The 19,625-nt window shown below is 38.1% G+C and overlaps 1 protein-coding gene across 1 annotated transcript; it reads right to left on the reverse strand.

The window, feature by feature from the left end:
* Nucleotides 1-8,273: 8,273 nt before the first annotated feature.
* lrpap1 (low density lipoprotein receptor-related protein associated protein 1) lies at nucleotides 8,274-16,212 on the reverse strand. Its single transcript, XM_077606268.1, has 8 exons — nucleotides 15,926-16,212; nucleotides 15,083-15,227; nucleotides 13,830-13,960; nucleotides 12,801-12,921; nucleotides 10,705-10,860; nucleotides 10,406-10,488; nucleotides 8,686-8,862; nucleotides 8,274-8,571 (listed from the first exon to the last, which is right to left on the reverse strand). The coding sequence occupies exons 1-8, from the start codon at nucleotides 16,085-16,087 to the stop codon at nucleotides 8,503-8,505; spliced, it is 1,044 nt and encodes a 347-aa protein (XP_077462394.1). The 5' UTR covers nucleotides 16,088-16,212; the 3' UTR covers nucleotides 8,274-8,502.
* Between the last annotated feature and the right edge of the window lie 3,413 nt (nucleotides 16,213-19,625).

The following is a 19,625-nucleotide window of genomic DNA, read 5'->3' on the forward strand; positions in this document are numbered from 1 at the left end:
ACTTTCATGTGGGAGGCTGGGGTTCGAATCCCGCTCTCGTTTGACTAATCACTACACTAGTAGTTCAGTAAATGGGTAATCCTTTTTTCATTAAAATAAAGACTTAGTCATTTTTTTCAGCAAAACAATATTTCCGGTCAGCCTTCGGCTGACCGGAAGACAGTTGGGAGGGGGGATCCCTGGTGGTGTTCGACAGTCGGCCTTCGGCCGACTGCCGACACCATACAGTCGTTGACTGGCGACACCGGGACGTGAACCCTCGACACCCACGTCGCAGGCAGGTGACTTACCCACTACACCACGAGGCGGCCCGCCTATACATGATTGGAAGTTATACTTATCCTTTTCATTACCCAAATAAATAATTTGAGAATTGCAAAGAGTGGAATTGAACTCACTCCTGATTTGAACTTGAGTCCACCTGAAGTTCTGACCCATTGTCTTTACCACTGGACCACAGTGACTTCTGAAATAATGTGATTGGAAGTTATACTTATCCTTTTCATTACCCAAATAAACAATTTGAGAATTGCAAAGAGTGGAATTGAACTCACTCCTGATTTGAACTTGAGTCCACCTGAAGTTCTGACCCATTGTCTTTACCACTGGACCACAGTGACTTCTGAAATGATGTGATTGGAAGTCATATCTATCCTTTTCATTACCCAAATAAACAATTTGAGAATTGCAAAGAGTGGAATTGAACTCACTCCTGATTTGAACTTGAGTCCACCTGAAGTTCTGACCCATTGTCTTTACCACTGGACCACAGTGACTTCTGAAATGATGTGATTGGAAGTTATACTTATCCTTTTCATTACCCAAATAAACAATTTGAGAATTGCAAAGAGTGGAATTGAACTCACTCCTGATTTGAACTTGAGTCCACCTGAAGTTCTGACCCATTGTCTTTACCACTGGACCACAGTGACTTCTGAAATGATGTGATTGGAAGTTATATCTATCCTTTTCATTACCCCAATAAACAATTTAAGAATTGCAAAGAGTGGAATTGAACTCACTCCTGATTTGAACTTGAGTCCACCAGAAGTTCTGACTGTTTGTCTTAACAACTGGACCACAGTGACTTCTGAAATGATGTGATTGGAAGTCATATCTATCCTTTTCATTACCCAATAAACAATTTGAGAATTGCAAAGAGTGGAATTGAACTCACTCCTGATTCAAACTTGAGTACACCTGAAGTTCTGACCCATTGTCTTTACCACTGGACCACAGTGACTTCTGAAATGATGTGATTGGAAGTTATACTTATCCTTTTCATTACCCAAATAAACAATTTGAGAATTGCAAAGAGTGGAATTGAACTCACTCCTGATTTGAACTTGAGTCCACCTGAAGTTCTGACCCATTGTCTTTACCACTGGACCACAGTGACTTCTGAAATGATGTGATTGGAAGTTATACTTATCCTTTTCATTACCCAAATAAACAATTTGAGAATTGCAAAGAGTGGAATTGAACTCACTCCTGATTTGAACTTGAGTCCACCTGAAGTTCTGACCCATAGTCTTTACCACTGGACCACAGTGACTTCAGAACTGATGTGATTGGAAGTTATATCTATCCTTTTCATTACCCCAATAAACAATTTGAGAATTGCAAAGAGTGGAATTGAACTCACTCCTGATTTGAACTTGAGTCCACCAGAAGTTCTGACTGTTTGCCTTAACAACTGGACCACAGTGATTTCTGAAACGATGTGATTGGAAGTTATACTTATCCTTTTCATTACCCAAATAAACAATTTGAGAATTGCAAATAGTGGAATTGAACTCACTCCTGATTTGAACTTGAGTCCACTTAAGGTTCTGACCCATTGTCTTTACCACTGGACCACAGTGACTTCTGAAATGATGTGATTGGAAGTTATACTTATCCTTTTCATTACCCAAATAAACAATTTGAGAATTGCAAAGAGTGGAATTGAACTCACTCCTGATTTGAACTTGAGTCCACCTGAAGTTGTGATCCATTGTCTTTACCACTGGACCACAGTGACTTCTGAAATGATGTGATTGGAAGTCATATCTATCCTTTTCATTACCCAAATAAACAATTTGAGAATTGCAAAGAGTGGAATTGAACTCACTCCTGATTTGAACTTGAGTCCACCTGAAGTTCTGACCCATTGTCTTTACCACTGGACCACAGTGACTTCTGAAATGATGTGATTGGAAGTTATACTTATCCTTTTCATTACCCAAATAAACAATTTGAGAATTGCAAAGAGTGGAATTGAACTCACTCCTGATTTGAACTTGAGTCCACCTGAAGTTCTGACCCATTGTCTTTACCACTGGACCACAGTGACTTCTGAAATGATGTGATTGGAAGTTATATCTATCCTTTTCATTACCCCAATAAACAATTTGAGAATTGCAAAGAGTGGAATTGAACTCACTCCTGATTTGAACTTGAGTCCACCAGAAGTTCTGACTGTTTGTCTTAACAACTGGACCACAGTGACTTCTGAAATGATGTGATTGGAAGTCATATCTATCCTTTTCATTACCCAATAAACAAGTCAGGTGAGTTAACCTCTACGCCACAAATTGGCCACACTTAACTTTGTCATTATTGGAAGGTCTTGACTACAAATACATAGAAACAACTAACGGAAAATGTTTCCCAACTGGGATTCGAACCCCAACCTCCCACATGAAAGTCAGGTGAGTGAACCACTACGCCACAAATTGGCCACACTTTATTTTGTCATTATTGGAAGGTCTTGACTACAAATATATAGAAACAACTAACAGAAAATGTTTCCCAACTGGGATTCGAACCCCAGCCTCCCACATGAAAGTCAGGTGAGTGAACCTCTACGCCACAAATTGGCTACACTGAGCTTTGTCATTATTGGAAGGTCTTGACTACAAATATATAGAAACAACTAACAGAAAATGTTTCCCAACTGGGATTCGAACCCCAGCCTCCCACATGAAAGTCAGGTGAGTGAACCTCTACGCCACAAATTGGCTACACTGAGCTTTGTCATTATTGGAAGGTCTTGACTACAAATATATAGAAACAACTAACGGAAAATGTTTCCCAACTGGGATTCGAACCCCGGCCTCTCACATGGGAGTCAGGTGAGTGAACCACTACACCACAAATTGGCCACACTTTATTTTGTCATTATTGGAAGGTCTTGACTACAAATACAGACGCTCCCCTACTTACGAACGCAATTGGTTCCGAGCGATTGTTCATAAGTTGAATTTGTTTGTAAGTTGATTCAGTGCTATATTTTGTATTATAATTTATGTTTAAGGCCGATATAAGTATATTGAAGGTTTATATAAGTGCATTTGTATGTTTAAGGCTTGTATAAGTAACACGCATTGGTTTGTACTGAATAAAAAAACATTTAATAAAATGGAGAGAATATGCACAGTACTGTAGAGAGAGGAGTGAGTTCAATTCCACTCTTTGCAATTCACAAATTGTTTATTGAGGTAATGAAAAGGATAAATATAACTTCCAATCACTTCATTTCAGAAGTCACTGTGGTCCAGTTGCAAAGACAAACGGTCAGAACTTCTGGTGGACTCAAGTTCAAATCAGGAATGAGTTCAATTCCACTCTTTGCAATTCTCAAATTGTTTATTGAGGTAATGAAAAGGATAGATATAACTTCCAATCACGGGATGTCAGAAGTCACTGTGGTCCAGGGGCAAAGACAATGGGTCAGAACTTCAGGTGGACTCAAGTTCAAATCAGGAATGAGTTCAATTCCACTCTTTGCAATTCTCAAATTGTTTATTGAGGTAATGAAAAGGATAGATATAACTTCCAATCACATCATTTCAGAAGTCACTGTGGTACAGTGGCAAAGATAATGGGTCAGAACTTCAGGTGGACTCAAGTTCAAATCAGGAATGAGCTCAATTCCACTCTTTGCAATTCTCAAATTGTTTATTGAGGTAATGAAAATGATAGATATAACTTCCAATCACATCATTTCAGAAGTCACTGTGGTCCAGTGGTAAAGACAATGGATCACAACTTCAGGTGGACTCAAGTTCAAATCAGGAGTGAGTTCAATTCCACTCTTTGCAATTCTCAAATTGTTTATTTGGGTAATGAAAAGGATAAGTATAACTTCCAATCACATCATTTCAGAAGTCACTGTGGTCCAGGGGCAAAGACAATGGGTCAGAACTTCAGGTGGACTCAAGTTCAATTCAGGAATGAGTTCAATTCCTCTCTTTGCAATTCTCAAATTGTTTATTGAGGTAATGAAAAGGATAGATATAACTTCCAATCACATCATTTCAGAAGTCACTGTGGTACAGTGGCAAAGATAATGGGTCAGAACTTCAGGTGGACTCAAGTTAAAATCAGGAATGAGTTCAATTCCACTCTTTGCAATTCTCAAATTGTTTATTGAGGTAATGAAAATGATAGATATAACTTCCAATCACATCATTTCAGAAGTCACTGTGGTCCAGTGGTAACGACAATGGATCACAACTTCAGGTGGACTCAAGTTCAATTCAGGAATGAGTTCAATTCCTCTCTTTGCAATTCTCAAATTGTTTATTGAGGTAATGAAAAGGATAGATATAACTTCCAATCACATCATTTCAGAAGTCACTGTGGTACAGTGGCAAAGATAATGGGTCAGAACTTCAGGTGGACTCAAGTTAAAATCAGGAATGAGTTCAATTCCACTCTTTGCAATTCTCAAATTGTTTATTGAGGTAATGAAAATGATAGATATAACTTCCAATCACATCATTTCAGAAGTCACTGTGGTCCAGTGGTAACGACAATGGATCACAACTTCAGGTGGACTCAAGTTCAAATCAGGAGTGAGTTCAATTCCACTCTTTGCAATTCTAAAATTGTTTATTTGGGTAATGAAAAGGATAAGTATAACTTCCAATCACATCATTTCAGAAGTCATTGTGGTCCAGTGGTAAAGACAATGGGTCAGAACCTTAAGTGGACTCAAGTTCAAATCAGGAGTGAGTTCAATTCCACTCTTTGCAATTCTCAAATTGTTTATTTGGGTAATGAAAAGGATAAGTATAACTTCCAATCACATTATTTCAGAAGTCACTGTGGTCCAGTGGTAAAGACAATGGGTCAGAACTTCAGGTGGACTCAAGTTCAAATCAGGAGTGAGTTCAATTCCACTCTTTGCAATTCTCAAATTGTTTATTTGGGTAATGAAAAGGATAGATATGACTTCCAATCACATCATTTCAGAAGTCACTGTGGTCCAGTTGTTAAGACAAACAGTCAGAACTTCTGGTGGACTCAAGTTCAAATCAGGAGTGAGTTCAATTCCACTCTTTGCAATTCTCAAATTGTTTATTGGGGTAATGAAAAGGATAGATATAACTTCCAATCACATCATTTCAGAAGTCACTGTGGTCCAGTGGTAAAGACAATGGGTCAGAACTTCAGGTGGACTCAAGTTCAAATCAGGAGTGAGTTCAATTGCACTCTTTGCAATTCCCCAAATTGTTTATTTGGGTAATGAAAAGGATAAGTATAACTTCCAATCACATCATTTCAGAAGTCACTGTGGTCCAGTGGTAAAGACAATGGGTCAGAACTTCAGGTGGACTCAAGTTCAAATCAGGAGTGAGTTCAATTCCACTCTTTGCAATTCTCAAATTGTTTATTTGGGTAATGAAAAGGATAGATATGACTTCCAATCACATCATTTCAGAAGTCACTGTGGTCCAGTTGTTAAGACAAACAGTCAGAACTTCTGGTGGACTCAAGTTCAAATCAGGAGTGAGTTCAATTCCACTCTTTGCAATTCTCAAATTGTTTATTGGGGTAATGAAAAGGATAGATATAACTTCCAATCACATCATTTCAGAAGTCACTGTGGTCCAGTGGTAAAGACAATGGGTCAGAACTTCAGGTGGACTCAAGTTCAAATCAGGAGTGAGTTCAATTCCACTCTTTGCAATTCTCAAATTGTTTATTTGGGTAATGAAAAGGATAAGTATAACTTCCAATCACATCATTTCAGAAGTCACTGTGGTCCAGTGGTAAAGACAATGGGTCAGAACTTCAGGTGGACTCAAGTTCAAATCAGGAGTGAGTTCAATTCCACTCTTTGCAATTCTCAAATTGTTTATTTGGGTAATGAAAAGGATAGATATGACTTCCAATCAGATCATTTCAGAAGTCACTGTGGTCCAGTGGTAAAGACAATGGGTCAGAACTTCAGGTGTACTCAAGTTCAAATCAGGAGTGAGTTCAATTCCACTCTTTGCAATTCTCAAATTGTTTATTTGGGTAATGAAAAGGATAAGTATGACTTCCAATCAAATCATTTCAGAAGTCACTGTGGTCCAGTGGTAAAGACAATGGGTCAGAACTTCAGGTGGACTCAAGTTCAAATCAGGAGTGAGTTCAATTCCACTCTTTGCAATTCTCAAAATGTTTATTTGGGTAATGAAAAGGATAAGTATAACTTCCAATCACATTATTTCAGAAGTCACTGTGGTCCAGTGGTAAAGACAATGGGTCAGAACTTCAGGTGGACTCAAGTTCAAATCAGGAGTGAGTTCAATTCCACTCTTTGCAATTCTCAAATTATTTATTTGGGTAATGAAAAGGATAAGTATAACTTCCAATCATGAATAGGCGGGCCGCCTCGTGGTGTAGTGGGTAAGTCACCTGCCTGCGACGTGGGTGTCGAGGGTTCACGTCCCGGTGTCGCCAGTCAACGACTGTATGGTGTCGGCAGTCGGCCGAAGGCCGACTGTCGAACACCACCAGGGATCCCCCCTCCCAACTGTCTTCCGGTCAGCCGAAGGCTGACCGGAAATATTGTTTTGCTGAAAAAAATGACTAAGTCTTTATTTTAATGAAAAAAGGATTACCCATTTACTGAACTACTAGTGTAGTGATTAGTCAAACGAGAGCGGGATTCGAACCCCAGCCTCCCACATGAAAGTCAGGTGAGTTAACCTCTACGCCACAAATTGGCCACACTTAACTTTGTCATTATTGGAAGGTCTTGACTACAAATATATAGAAACAACTAACGGAAAATGTTTCCCAACTGGGATTCGAACCCCAACCTCCCACATGAAAGTCAGGTGAGTGAACCACTACGCCACAAATTGGCCACACTTTATTTTGTCATTATTGGAAGGTCTTGACTACAAATATATAGAAACAACTAACAGAAAATGTTTCCCAACTGGGATTCGAACCACAGCCTCCGACATGGCAGTCAGGTGAGTGAACCACTATGCCATGAATTGGCCACACTTTACTTTGTCATTATTGGAAGGTCTTGACTACAAATATATAGAAACAACTAACGGAAAATGTTTCCCAACTGGGATTCGAACCCCAGCCTCCCACATGGCAGTCAGGGAAGGGAACCACTACACCATAAATGGCCACACTTTACTTTGTCATTATTGGAAAGTGTTGACTACACATATATAGAAATAATTAAGGGAAACTGTTTCCCAACCAGGATACGAAACCACACCTACCCACATGGCAGTCAGGTGAACAAACCTCTACACCATGAAGTGGTCACACATTACCTTGTCGTTTTTGGAAACCCTTGAGTACACACGGTTGCTTCTATTTAAGGGAAAATGACACCACGCCAGGAGTCGAACCGCACTTGTCCGCATGGCAGTCAGGCAAATGAACCTCTGCACCACAAAGTGCACCCACTTTTCCAGCAAGCAAGGATGCACAATATAGAAAATGAACGAACAATTTTCTATTTAAAAAATAAAAAGACCAAGTCTTTTCCTTAAATAAAAACAAACATTTATGTAGTAAGGAGCCCGTGAGCCAGGAGTAGCGCTCGTAGTTAGCGAACTGAAAGAAATTTTTGGTGAGTAAAATATGGCTATATTCCTGAATAATATTTCAATTGTATGAGGTTATTATTGATGATTTATTATGTGTCGCAGCTGTAGCTGCAGTAGAGGTTTTATAGTCATAAAATAATTTTTGAGGGTTGGATTGACTCCGACAGCTGAAGGCGTCGCCAGGAAATTCACAGACCGCCACTGAATTTCCCTAACAATGTGTAAATGGCAAATGCCAAGTTAAGTAGAATTATATTGATCTGTATCTCTCAAGTACAACCATTTGGTTGTTGTTGCTAAATATTTTATGAAATATTAAACACTGCCGCACCGTTTTTGGCTAAACATTCCACATTTTGTTTTCACATCCATTCTTACTATTGGTCACTAACGTATTGAAAAAGAGCTCAATAGTACATAACAGCCTATTCATTGTCTTTATGGGAATTTATTGATTTTTGTATCGCAAGAATTTTGGTCATCTATTAGAAAAAAATGCAGTTTTTTCAGGACTTTTCCCACCAAAGTATTTCAATAAAAGACAAGTGATTTGTAAAAAATGCAAATTCTAAGGTAGAAAAAAATATTATTAGTGGCTTAACTATGTTTTTATGAAATTTGAGTATATTGAGTCCTTATTTGTATTGTCCTAGCAACGGCCTCAAAGCTCGTTGTGGCCCAAACCCTGACCAGATATCTTGTTGTGTAAATCCTGCATGTGTTTCTTCATCTGAAAGAAAAAAAAGTCGTGTAATTTTCTATTCTTGTCTCATTTGAACTTAAACATCAAGAAGGAAAAGTTGTTCCTTAACCTCAAAGCAAAGTTAACCATGACTTCAAATACCTTGTAGCCCATCTCTCTGGTCTTTTCAGCCAGGTTGTTGTACTTCTCCTTATTCTTCTGTATGTGTTGTTTGTCTCCTAAAGTCTCCACATGTTGCAGCTTCTGGTGAGACAGCTCCAGCTGCTCCTGGTAATGGTGGTGCTTCTCCACCTTGGTTTCAAAGTGATGCAGCTCCTCCTAAATGGACAAAACCGGGACTTTATAAGTTCACTCCCTGAAGCTGAAACACTTCTTTTGCTCTGGGCAGTCATCTCAAACTCATTTTCTCACAGTCTATAAGTACTATACAACCACATATTGTTCAATTTATGTAAGGAAAAATCACCAACATTTAGCAAGAACTACATAGACATAATTTATTTGCCTTGGCTTTGAGTTTGACATCTGTAATGCAGAGAAAAGGTTCCAACCAGAATGTGATCCTGAATCACTACTTTCACAGATATAACACATCTAGAACTTTAATTCAGAGTTGAGTTTTGGGTTAAGGCCAAGGCCATAAATGATTTGAGTTGTTAACAGCACGTCTTACTGAGATATGTTCGCTATCTACTGGACCCTCAGAATCAAATAGAAACATCTCCAAGGTTGTGGAATGCGATCAAACTTTTCAGGACAAATTTAGTATTTTGCTGCAGTCACACAAAGACATGACGGTTCAGTTTAGTGGGCTTCGAAATGATTAAGGCCACGTGTCCATTTGAATTTTTTTGTGATTTCCCTCAGAAGTACACCAGAAATAGCGGTGTGGGCGAAGAAAAAAAACTCAGGACTAAAGAGCGTTAAATGGACATGACATGGAATAGCAGAGGCTGTTCTGGTTTTTAAGTATGACACTGTATTATTGATAAGAAGAGAATGGGCGACATTTAATCTCATGGCAAGCAGCCATTTTTGCATAATGAAAAAAGGCACTGTTTGGCCCACTTGGCTGGTCAAAACTTATCTCTTTCGATATCATTGACAATGATAGACGATCAATCGTGGGGCTATTTTGGTATATCAAATAATTTTTAAATTCTTAATTAAAAATACATTTTAAAAATATAATTGACATTGCATTACTTTTTATGTCACTTAAACTATTCAGATTTTATACTATATATTTAAATTTAGATGAATGAAACAAACTGCGGAAAAAAAGAGAGCATAAGTATATTTGCAAGCCAAACTCAAAAATGTATACTAAACAGGTAAAAATGTTGGTTTTGCTAAAATTAAAAGGTGCTACTCAAAATATTGGATCTCATGTCCTAGATGGGCTTATGCCATATTACACTGAAAACAGCAGATCATGCCTGATCTTAGAAGCTAAGCAAGGTCAGGCATGGTTAGTACTTGGGTGCACCTGGTATTCCCAGGCGGTCGGTCTCCCATCCTGCTTAGTTTCCATGATTGGGCATGATCAGGCATTCTCATTGTAATATGGCACAAGCTCAAATAGGACATGAGATCCGATATTTTGAGTAGAACCTATAACTACTACAATGGAGTTCCTTTAGTTAAAACTGGAAACCATTTTGTGCACTTTTTTCCTCCAGGCAATTTATCAAGACTGCTACCTTTGCTAACTAAAAAAAGCTAATCAGTATTCCTTGAGTCTTCCAGTCTAATTAATACAATTATCTGCACTTCTGGATAGATTCCAGTGTTAAACGTGCACGTCTGTCCACAAACAAATAGATTAGAGTTATCGTGTCAGAGGAGATATAAATCCTACCTTGAGAGAGTCCAGCTCATCATTGCTAAGGTTGGCTCTCTTGGCAGCCTCCCACAGATCAATCACCCGAGGCTCCCGGAATTCTATCGAGCCACAATTGATACACATGACAACAATTGCCGCATCAGTGCGCTGAACACAAATGCTTGAGAGTGAAAAGGCAGCGGGGAGCGAATGAGGGAAAAAAAGAGAAGACTGACAGTGAATCGGCAAAATGGATTGACCGCCTGTTTTCTCAACGTTAAAAAATAAAATGACTTCTATTACTATGCAAAGTGTGTGCAGGCGTTTCCCCTCACCGCTGTCCTCGTTGAAGCCCTCGTGGCTGAGTTTTCGGAGGCGATCGAAGCCTTGGTTGAGGTCTCTCATCTTCTGCTTGAGCGCCGTGTGGTTCTCTTTCACCTCCTGTTCTTTGCCGTCGCCCTCCAGGGGGGAGATTACATTCTTGTGGATCTCTGGGTGAATCAGAGGCGCAAAGGTTGGGAGTCAGAGAAATATGCGGGGGAGGATGAGGGCTTCAAATGATATGAAGAGGGAGAAGGTTGATGAGGGCTATTATCAGAGCGAGCGTCTCAAAACAACTTACTATTGCAACATTTCACATTCATTTGCCCTTTTCTTGTTGACTTCATGGAAAGAACACAACGCAAATTGATTCAGATGTTTCCCTCTACAACAACAATAATAGACATATGGCATTGAGCAATATTTGTAAGCCTAATTACCCACCATGGATCCCATTAGCATTATACTTTCCCATTGGAAAGATTTTTTTCTCTCTCTCTGACCATGGGTTTGTTTTGGGCTATAGTTACCTCAAAAACAGATGCATTTTTATGTGTTTCTTTAAAAAAAATGCCTTATGATGGATGAGCTTAGCTACAGTTTCGGTACACTTAACAATATTGCACCACCTTTTCGATCAACCCATCTCAAATGAATGTAAAAGGAAGGCGGAAATGAAGCAAGTCAGGCAGTGATGGAGCTGGAGCTAGAGGCGGCACATTGGACAGATGGAGACTTCCTCTCAGGCAACCTGTGATTGGTTCGACATTTAAGTGCATCAGACAGGCAGTAAAAGTACCTGCGGCAGGTTCAAGAGGCACGCTACACTTCTGAGCTCTAACAGAAAGGTTCTGTCACAAAACGGGCGGCAAGTGTCAGTCTCAGCCAGAGGAGACCCGTGCTTAACACGGTGCATTTGTCAAATGGCATATGGCTCCCAGAATGATGTGTTGTCTTGGCCCTGGAGTGCGAACGGGTGGCCACACATCCCCCATCTGGTACAGTCTATATACAGGTGTAAAACCCGAAGCCTGCGGGCCCACTACAGCTCTACACTTTGTAGTGAGTCTCAAGCCTGTCGCATTTTTTTGCCACACTACATCAGTCACGTCTCTACCGGAGTGATGAAGGCAGTTAAGGTACATGAAGAGTAGAGCTATGGTTCGAGGAAAAGTACCACAATACCGTGCAGTAAAAAAAATGGTACACGGTCGATTGGTCGCCGGTCTTTTGGTCGCCCGGAAGGTAAGTGATAATTAGCATTTAAATCGTTGCTCAAATTCCCTAAATACAAACTGAGAATTACTATTTAGTCATACTTAATGCCCTAGTAATTATTAGGCTAAAGAAAAGCTCCAAATTTCCCGGACTTTTATTATTTTTTGTTGGAGAATTTGTTAAGACCCTGACTAACGTAGCTTCTTAAAAGGGACAACGCATGTACATACAAACTCTTATACCCTCACAAGTCGGCTCAGTGAAACTGCTCATGGCCATTGTTGGCTTTTATTGATGCGTAGACCGTGTTGTTTTACCTTGTTTTGTCGCCGGTCTTTTGGTCGCCCGTTGTCGCGGTTGGGGCGACCAAAAGACTGCGACCAAAAGACTGGCGACCAATCGACCGCACACGAAAAAAATGACGTTAAACCATGTGATAATAATTAACCGTACTTTACGGTGTTTGTAGAGTCAAAATAATTCTTAGTCTCTCTGTTTAAAAACAATAAAAAAAGGATAGATATTCTGTAAAATTGGGTGACCTCAACACAGAAAATACTACATAATTTATAATTAATATCTTAAAATTTTAAATATTTATTTTGATTGCCCCCTATATTGCAATTAGATTTCATCTAATTGGCTTCCATTGATGGCAACCTATGTCAAATCCATTTCGACTGGAAAGGTTGGGCTGTAATCAGTCACAGTGAATGAAAGAATTGGACGTCTTTCCTCCAAATGGCAAACAATGATTTTCATTTAAACCTAGGAAGGAGGAAAAATAACCTTTTATGCAGCACAACACTTATTTTATCGGCTGCCACTGATGGTGATAGATGTCCAATCGCCTTGGACTGCAATGCGAAAAAAAAAACGGTTTCATGCTCACCCTCAGTTCTGCTCACGGTTTCCATGAGGATGTTGTACTCGTGGATCTTGTCCTTGTGGTGCTGGAACTCTCTCTTCAAGCTTAAAAGTTCATCCTCCGAAAACTTTCCAGAGCTTTTTGCCTGCACGATCCAAAAGTTACATAATTATAAACAAACTTGAATTCAAATAAATGACAATATTAGACCAACTGATGTGATGTGTTAAGGCATAATATGGTGGAATAAATTACCATCACACCGGAAAGGTTTAATCTATTCAAACAAAAGAATGGTACTATTGATTGTAAACACCTCAGCCCAAAATAAACAAGATTTGTAAGAGGTTTGTTACCTCTGTAAGACATTCCATCTCAGCCTAGCAGGCTACTTTCATTCCCTTTGTCTCCACTTTAATTCAGAGCGAAAGCAGTGCTGCGAGATGTCATTGAATTTCCAAATAAAACCTCAAGTAGTTGTTTTCGAGCAAAAAAACTGAAATACATATCCTTTCTCACCCTGACGACAAGACCAATTATCATCACAGTGGAACACAATTCAACAAGGGTTCATATAAAAGCCCCATTGCTGTCACTGACACAGCAGTGAGACACATTTACTTCATTTACATAAACGCTAATGTATTCTCTTAATCCCAAAACTACGACTTTACTTCGACACCACTAAAATATCTGCTTCTAATTAGGTCTCCTTTACATCATCTGATTGTCTTTTTTCCACCTTTAGGGTCCAATGAATAGATTAAAGCTGTTATTAGAAAATTCAAAGCTGTAGAGAGCATCAACCAAAAATAAAAGTCAGCCTGAGAAATGAAAAGTATATAAAAATAGTAGGTGCGAGCCAATGATTGAGATTGTTCAAATGTAAATGATCATGTTATAGTCATCCTCAGCTCAACATTTGCTGTGGTGAGGCTGCATCTAATGTGGGAGAATATATCAGAGGAGATGATGCCAGCCTTGAAGCAAAAAAGGCAAACCCAGATGGTATTTACATTGCCAGCATGTTTCTAACAACATACTCATATTCACCTTGTTCCATAGTTTGTCCAGTTTAGGATCTTCAAAAATGTCGCCATCTTTGACATCATGGTCTTTCAGAGAGTTGTTCTCCAGAGGTCTTGTGTCTCTTTTGCCATCCATTCCGTACTTGGACAGAATCACTAACAAACACAGGCAAAGCAAAATACATGATTGATGATGATCTCATGATTAAATTAATATTGCCATTTCTCCTGCGGTATAACAACACAAATTTGAAGTACTTAAAAAAAATGCCAAATGACATGCTATACAAAAGGCCATTCAAAAAAGTTCTCTTCAAAAACCAATTTTTCAGATTACCCATAACAAATTTAAGACTTTCTAGAAGAGCTCAAAAAATATGCCGATCATAACTTGCAACAAACATTTCATGTTATCTTCGTACGTAATCCTTAACGAACAAACGAGTTGGACTTGTCAATGTCTTTGTAGTGCTGCATCATTAAACTTTTACTGCATACAACTCATTAACCAGCTATAATATCTTGCACTTGCATGGACAACGTCTGCAAACCTCATAATCTTCATGCAAAACCTCACATGATCCACTCGTTTACACTCAAACCTATTATGAACTTGGATGACTTTGGGAATATGTATTACAACCACTAGTATAAAAAAAGCACATGCCCTTCTACAATCTGCATGTGTGAAGAAGGTCACATAGGGTCTTGCTATTTTGACACTTCGTATACATTTGACCAGCCGAGGAGCAGAGACTCTGTCAAAAAGCTGCAAGGTCATGGCAAAGTGATAATAAATTAAAGTCCAGATGGTATTGGTGGTCCATCATGCAAATGTTTGTGAATTATTCATGTCACGTCATATCACAATCGTCTGACACTTCTGTCACATTAACATGAATGCCCGGTTGTGAGATGAAAAACTAAACAAAAAAAAAAAACCTTAAAATAACAAAAACTGAACCTTAACATTCCTTAGTCATTAGTATGCTGCAGTAAATGCACTATTGACACAAACATATCTGTCATAATTTCATTTAGTGACTCGTAGAATTATTATTGGATAAAAAGTACCACAAAACCGATGTTTTTCAGTATTAGCATTAAGATCACAGACTATGAGAAACAATATAATATGGTATTTTGAGTACAAAATATGTACTTAATTTTTGTCTCATCTCGTTGAAAGCATAGTTATTGATAATGTCATGTAGTACTGGCTAGTACAGAGCGAGTATTGTGACACAGTGAATTTGGCGGTCACAGAAATGGCCTCACCATTGAAGTTACGTCGGATTTGAGCCTCTTTTTCTCCATTTTCATCCAAGCCTTCGACCTTCCATTTCTTCCATTGTAGCTCAGCTTTCTCCTGGATTTTCAGGTCACTGTGCAATTCAGCTTGTTTCACAGGGGACAACTGCATCTGTTGCGAAGTCAATATAAATTGCACTGATCAATACAGTACGTATATGTTTACTTAATTCAGCTAATTACAATGCACTCAGCGTTAATTTAACAAGTGATCGTTATTTAATGCATCGGCTGTCGTTGAAGACTATAGAGGTCTAAATCAAATTGATTTGAATGCTTTTATTGTCATGATAAGTATGAGATTTAAAGCTTCGCCGTGAAGTGTAGAAATAACAACAAACAAATGATCAAGAAATAACAATGAATAATAAGTAAATACTCAATAAGTAGTCAACAACATAAGTAGGGAAGTGCACCACCAAGAACAAACAAACAAATGAATAGATAAATAATCAATAAATAATAATAGTAAATCAATCAATCAATAAGTAATAAATATAGTCAACATAATAAATAAGTAGGAGTTAAGATGAGTAACAACATGAATAAGTGGTCACATAAACTAAGAGGGATTGAAAACACTTCACAATTCAAATTGATTGGACGTCTATCCCCGTTATTGGCAGGCAGTGACTTAATAAACAGCACCTGTTCACTATTAAAGCCGCATGTTCGAACATTGATTACACCTAATTAGGAAGTACGTATTCTGTTGGCGATGAGTGATTTTTTTCAAAATCGCAGCTTCACAAACACACTGGATCTTAAAATATACTATAATATGTATTGATTGTAATGTACTATACGTACCCGCAGTGCTTTGTTCCAAACCTGGTTCAATTTGGAGATCCTGAACTCGACCGACTCCCCATCATCGCCACCATTGGCGTTCTTAGCTTCGTTCATCTCCCGGGAGTATTTCCCGGCCATCACACCAACAGAAATCACCACGATTAAATACAATTCTTTCATCTTAAAGATCGAAACACGCGCTTCAAATATAATCTGTAAAAATAAGGACACGCAGTAGGACAGTGTTATTGCTGTGCCGGAGTAAAGCTCCAAGGCACGCGACAAAAGGGGGCGGTTGTTTCCGTGCAATGTGGGTTTTGTAGTTTCTTTGGGTCAAAATCATCATCTAGAACCCAGTAAACGCTGCCTTTTAAAACTACAATTTCCACCATGCAGCAGAGTGTCTTTGCCAGGCAGCAAATCGAAAGCCTCTACGCGTTTTCACCAATGTAGGAGGTTTACTAACATCCAAGATGAGTTTAACGCTGTAAAATTTATAGTGTAAATCATAAAAACGGCACATCTTGGATTGTTAATCATCGACTCTGCCTTTGGAAAAAAAATCTCTCTTTTTGAAAATGAAAGCACTTGTAGTGCTTGTAGTTTCTTCTGTCCACTGCAGAAGAAATAATATTATATTATTATAACTATACGTATAATATAGTAGTAATCTAACAGCTCTCAAAAGTTTGAGAATCGTTTTTGTCATAAAGAGGATGAGTGGTGTGTGTATATGTATTTTAGTTTCAATGTTAAGGAAATTTGAAACTAAAATTGAATTGGCACATATTTTACCATATTTCAGATAAAGCAGCATAATGGGATACATAATAATATATACCATATGAAAATTATTTTCCACCTGCTTTCAAACTTTTAGAAAGATTTGAATGTAGCCACACTTCTCTAATATTAGTCCGCAGTTCTCCATTCATCCAATTAGGTTCCAGCCTGTTATTTATATCTGGCCAACCTACTATATTATTACCAATAAAGCAACTATGAAGAGCCAAGGTACTGTCATCATTCCATAATTTAACCTAGGATTTTGTAGCTTCTCCCCCTGTATGAAACTAGAATATATATATATATATAGTAGGGCAAAGGTAAATCAGATTATACATTGTGGTCCATGCCCCTAAGCAGTCGGAGTAATTATAAAAAGTAGGCCTTTCTGACAGTCCCACAGTACAGCATTAAAAATATACTTTTCCTTCAGGGACAGTCCATTTACTGATAATATGCGCATGTGCAATTTTCCCCCCAAGATAATTGTGAAAATCTCCAACAATAGACTCTGTGGTATCAAGTGACCATAAATTGGTCGTGTGTAGAGTTTTTAAGACCGACAAAAATGAAGAAATACACAAAAACAAAAAGTGCTATGATTAATAAACCTTTTGACCATAAAGTTTGGCCAAAATGTAAAATAACACAGTGAAGTATTGTGGTGGGAGCATCCTGCTTTGGGGCTGTTTTTATGCAGCTGGAAATGTGTCTTATAAGATGGGGAATATTGCACTGTTCCAAAGAGTCGTGAGTGTAAGCAACAAACATTCAGGCTTCAGCTAGACATAAAATTTTTACTACAAAACTGAGTGCAACGGCGTATGATTATCTGGGCTAAATCAGAAACAATTTAGATGATGACTGATGTGTGTTGACTCACATTTACACACCACGTTTACAGTATATGAGGGTGTGCACACTATCGTAAAACAAAAATGGATGGGGATGTCATATAAAGAGAAGAAAAAAGTTTTTAAATATGTGAAGTTTGGAAACTGTAGTAGCAGCACATGGTGAAAAACACAACATCAAGCCTTTAAAGCCTTGGAATTATGATATCAAATGCTCTTTGAAAATTAATCTCATGCTTTCTGACATACATACTGAATCCATGAGCATATGCTGGAAAATATTTTGAATACAACCACAATGCATAAAACCATCTAACCAACCAAATATACCGTATTTTCACGACTATAAGGCACACCGCATCATAAGGCGCACCCTCAATGAATGACACATTTATTTATTTTTTCATATATAAAGCACACTGGATTATAAGGCGCCCTGTCCATTTTGGAGAAAATTTAAGACTTTTAAGTGTGCCTTATAGTCGTGAAAATACGGTAACCAAATATTTACCAACATGTATTTTTTTTAATAAAAAAATGAAAAAGTTACCAAATTTTGGTGTGAATCAACTAAAATGAACTACATTTTTCATTTCAAATATCAATCATCAGCAATTCCATGTATGCAAAAAAGGAGAATACGATGTACAGTTTTGGTAGTAGATGGTATTAGATTGTGGCGGAATACTGAATTTTGTGTCGACTGTGTATATACGTTACCAGAAAATGTGATTTAATCCAAGTCATGATTAGATTGTCGTGTAAAGGAAAGTAATAAAAGGAACATTCATCCCCTTAGGACACAACAAGACGAGGCACCAAAATAAGTTTCGACTGACGCGCTTGTTTTTGTACTTGCCATTAAATCTTTCTCGAATGAGGCTACGACACCCATTAATCATCTCACTTCTTACAAAGGGAACAATGATGGAGTAATTTAGTTGGTACTTTGCAGCTGAGTGGTTGGCTGCTTGTCGAATTTCTGTATACCATGCCAACAAAAGGATGTAGGCAGAAAAAAAATTCTGGATGGGAGTTGTAACAGAGCAAATAATCCACTGTGTCGTGAAATAAACGATATTTGTTGACACCAGTGTGTTGGCGAGAATTCAGCTGAGGTGGGCGATGAGAGACAAAGGGAAAAGAGGACAATAAGAACATATAAAGACAAGAAAACAATATAGGACAGACATTGCGAGTAAGTCAGGTTGTGAGAATGTCAGTCCTAATAGAATAAAGGACATATTCAATCACTAACCTTGAACAAACACAGTCATTAGACCAAAAGATTGCAATAAATTAGCTTTGATCCTCCCATTTCCTGCGCTAATTCGACTGCAGGGGACAAGACCCGATGACATCACATTTACTTTGAGTTTATCTTGGCTCAGATTAATTTGGAGCTTCCCAAAACTTTTAAAAAGATGTCAATCCATCCTAAAATGCAATCCATACATTTTAAATTCCTTCATTATTTGAGCAGCCTATCCTCAACATTTGAAATTTAACGAGAGAGAACAAATAATTCACATTCTTCTCCTGTTCATTGTCTAATACATCTTTTTTTAATACTTGTTTTTTTGGTGTGTCAAGATGTTCAACGCAAGAAAAATGAATAAAATTGATGTAGAATGGATGAAGGTGTTCTAAGTATACTCAGAAACATCAAAAGAACAAAATATATATATAGAAAATGAAGCAGAGTTGTCTCTGATGTCAATGATTTTCTTTCCAAAGAGAAAAATGTTTCACCTTTAGCACTACAGGTGAAGGAGTGGAACGTTTCCATGGAAACGTGATCTAATAGAATAGCACTCCAAATGCAACAGATTTTGAGTCAGTGATATTTTCTCTCTTCATCCCCTGATTGCAATGTTTCAATTAAAATAATTATTGTCTTCTAATTACAAGCGAAATTAAAAGCAGTTACAAAAAAAATATAATTTGTTAAACCTTTCATCCGTGAGTTGTGGGTTATTTTAACCCTATTAAGGCAACTCACAAATATTGAACGGATGAGCCTAATGGTGTTTTATGGACTTTATCATTATTGCTCTACAGCCCTATTGTAGCAAAAT

The sequence above is a fragment of the Stigmatopora argus genome, chromosome 7, assembly GCF_051989625.1.
Source record: "Stigmatopora argus isolate UIUO_Sarg chromosome 7, RoL_Sarg_1.0, whole genome shotgun sequence".
Taxonomy (NCBI): Eukaryota; Metazoa; Chordata; class Actinopteri; order Syngnathiformes; family Syngnathidae; genus Stigmatopora; species Stigmatopora argus.